We start from the raw sequence: 1,782 nt of genomic DNA, 5'->3' as shown, positions 1-1,782 counted from the left end.
ATCCGATCGATCATGTGTATCACATCCAGTTGAAAATGGCTCTGAACATTGAGAATGACTCTTTGATGTGCAAGTGCTTTCCTACGAGTCTAGCTGGACCAGCGCTCAATTGGTTCAAGAACCTGCCGAGGGGCTCAGTGGATAGTTTCAGAAGCTTGTGTGATCGGTTCATAAGCCAATATTATGGAAATAAACGTCCAGAGAAGGACATTTCGAGCCTATTCACAATGAAGCAGCATGACGATTAGCGTCTCCAAGCTTTCCTAACCAGGTTTAACCTTACCAAGAGTATAGTGATTGAATGTCACCCTTCTACGGTGGTTCAAACGTTTATACTAGCTATGACTCATGGCATTCCATTCCACACAAGCTCGGTAGTGAACACGCCGAAGACTATGGATGAACTTAACGAAAGAGCTGATGGATTTGTGCGCTTGGAAGAAGAAGAGGCAGCAAACGCTCGGAAGACATCCGTTATATCCACAGAGGAAAAAACCAAAGCAAAGATCAGACAAAAGCAAGTTCAGCCACAGCGTTCCTCGTAGAAATCTGAAAAGAGGCCTAGAGAGGAAGAGCTGGTTACTCCACTGAAAGTTACCTTAGCAAGGCTGTACCAAGAAAATAAAGATAAGTTCCGACCTCCTTTACCATTCAGACAACCCCTCGAACAGAGTGATCAGTCTAAGCATTGTGCATTTCATTCTGACTTTGGCCACCAGACTAACGAATGCAGGAACCTAAGGAGACAGGTAGAGATGCTGATAACCAGAGGGGAGTTCGCAAGTTATATTCAAGGCCCGGCGGTGGAACATAACCGACCAATGGAGCACGTAAAGAGGAATTAGAAGTCGAACTCTCACAATATGCGCAACCAGTCCGAATAATCAATACAATTCACAGTTGCCCTGAGCCTACTGAGGAGTCAGATGAACTACTTCAAACACGCCTTCGCCAGGCACGGATGAAGAGAAGGATAGGCAGTGTAAACACTCTGCACCAACAGAGCACATCAACACAGATAAGTTTTGACAGAACAGATCTATTGCGTGTTCAGATCCCTCATGAGGACCCGTTGGTCATCAGTTTGACAGTGGCCGAATGTTTGGTACGCATAGTTCTGATTGATCCTGGAAGTAGTGTGAACATCATGCTGAGGGATATATTTGATCGGCTCGAGATCAAGCCAGATCGGCTCAAATCCACCAGGAATCCTCTACTAGGGTTTGATGGAAAACGAGTGGAGCCCATCGGTACGGTGGAGGTAGCGGTACATGCTGCCGAGAGGGTTCTGATGGAAACCTTTGTGGTTGTCGAAATTCATCCCTCTTTTAACCTTCTGATGGGCAGAGGATGGATCCACAGAGTTCAAGGTGTTCCTTCCACTTTGTATCAAGTAATGAGATGCCTGGGGCTAGACGGAGCCAAGGTGATCGACATTCATGGGGATCAGGTTGCGGCTAAAGAATGTTATTCAGTAACGCTGAAGTATGCTGGAAAAGGGAAAGCACGCATTCGTTCGGAAAGCCCGAGATAGCAATTACAGGAACCTTCCCCCAAGCAGAATGGGGAGGAGGAGCCAGTGGACTTGACCAAAGAACCCTTGGTTAATGTACAGATCGATCGGGTCCAGCCAGAACGAACAACCAGAGTGGGGGAACGACTTGATGTGGCGGAGAAACAGGAGTTAGTTGATTTCTTATCTTAAAATGCCGATGTATTTGCGTGGAGCCACTTAGACATGCCTGGGATCGATCCTTCCGTATCCTGTCACTCCTTGAACGT

General features: G+C 46.7%; 1 protein-coding gene across 1 annotated transcript; it reads left to right on the top strand.

The window, feature by feature from the left end:
* Nucleotides 1-395: 395 nt before the first annotated feature.
* Nucleotides 396-1,534, top strand: LOC132273954 (uncharacterized). Its single transcript, XM_059775080.1, has 2 exons — nt 396-541; nt 901-1,534. Exons 1-2 carry the CDS (start codon nt 396-398, stop codon nt 1,532-1,534), a joined length of 780 nt encoding a protein of 259 aa, XP_059631063.1.
* Nucleotides 1,535-1,782: the final 248 nt, after the last annotated feature.

This window comes from Cornus florida, unplaced genomic scaffold, assembly GCF_030987335.1.
Source record: "Cornus florida cultivar Cherokee Brave unplaced genomic scaffold, ASM3098733v1 CherokeeBrave_3.0.0_Hap2_Chr01, whole genome shotgun sequence".
NCBI lineage: Eukaryota > Viridiplantae > Streptophyta > Magnoliopsida > Cornales > Cornaceae > Cornus > Cornus florida.
This window is presented reverse-complemented; position numbering and strand designations above follow the sequence as displayed.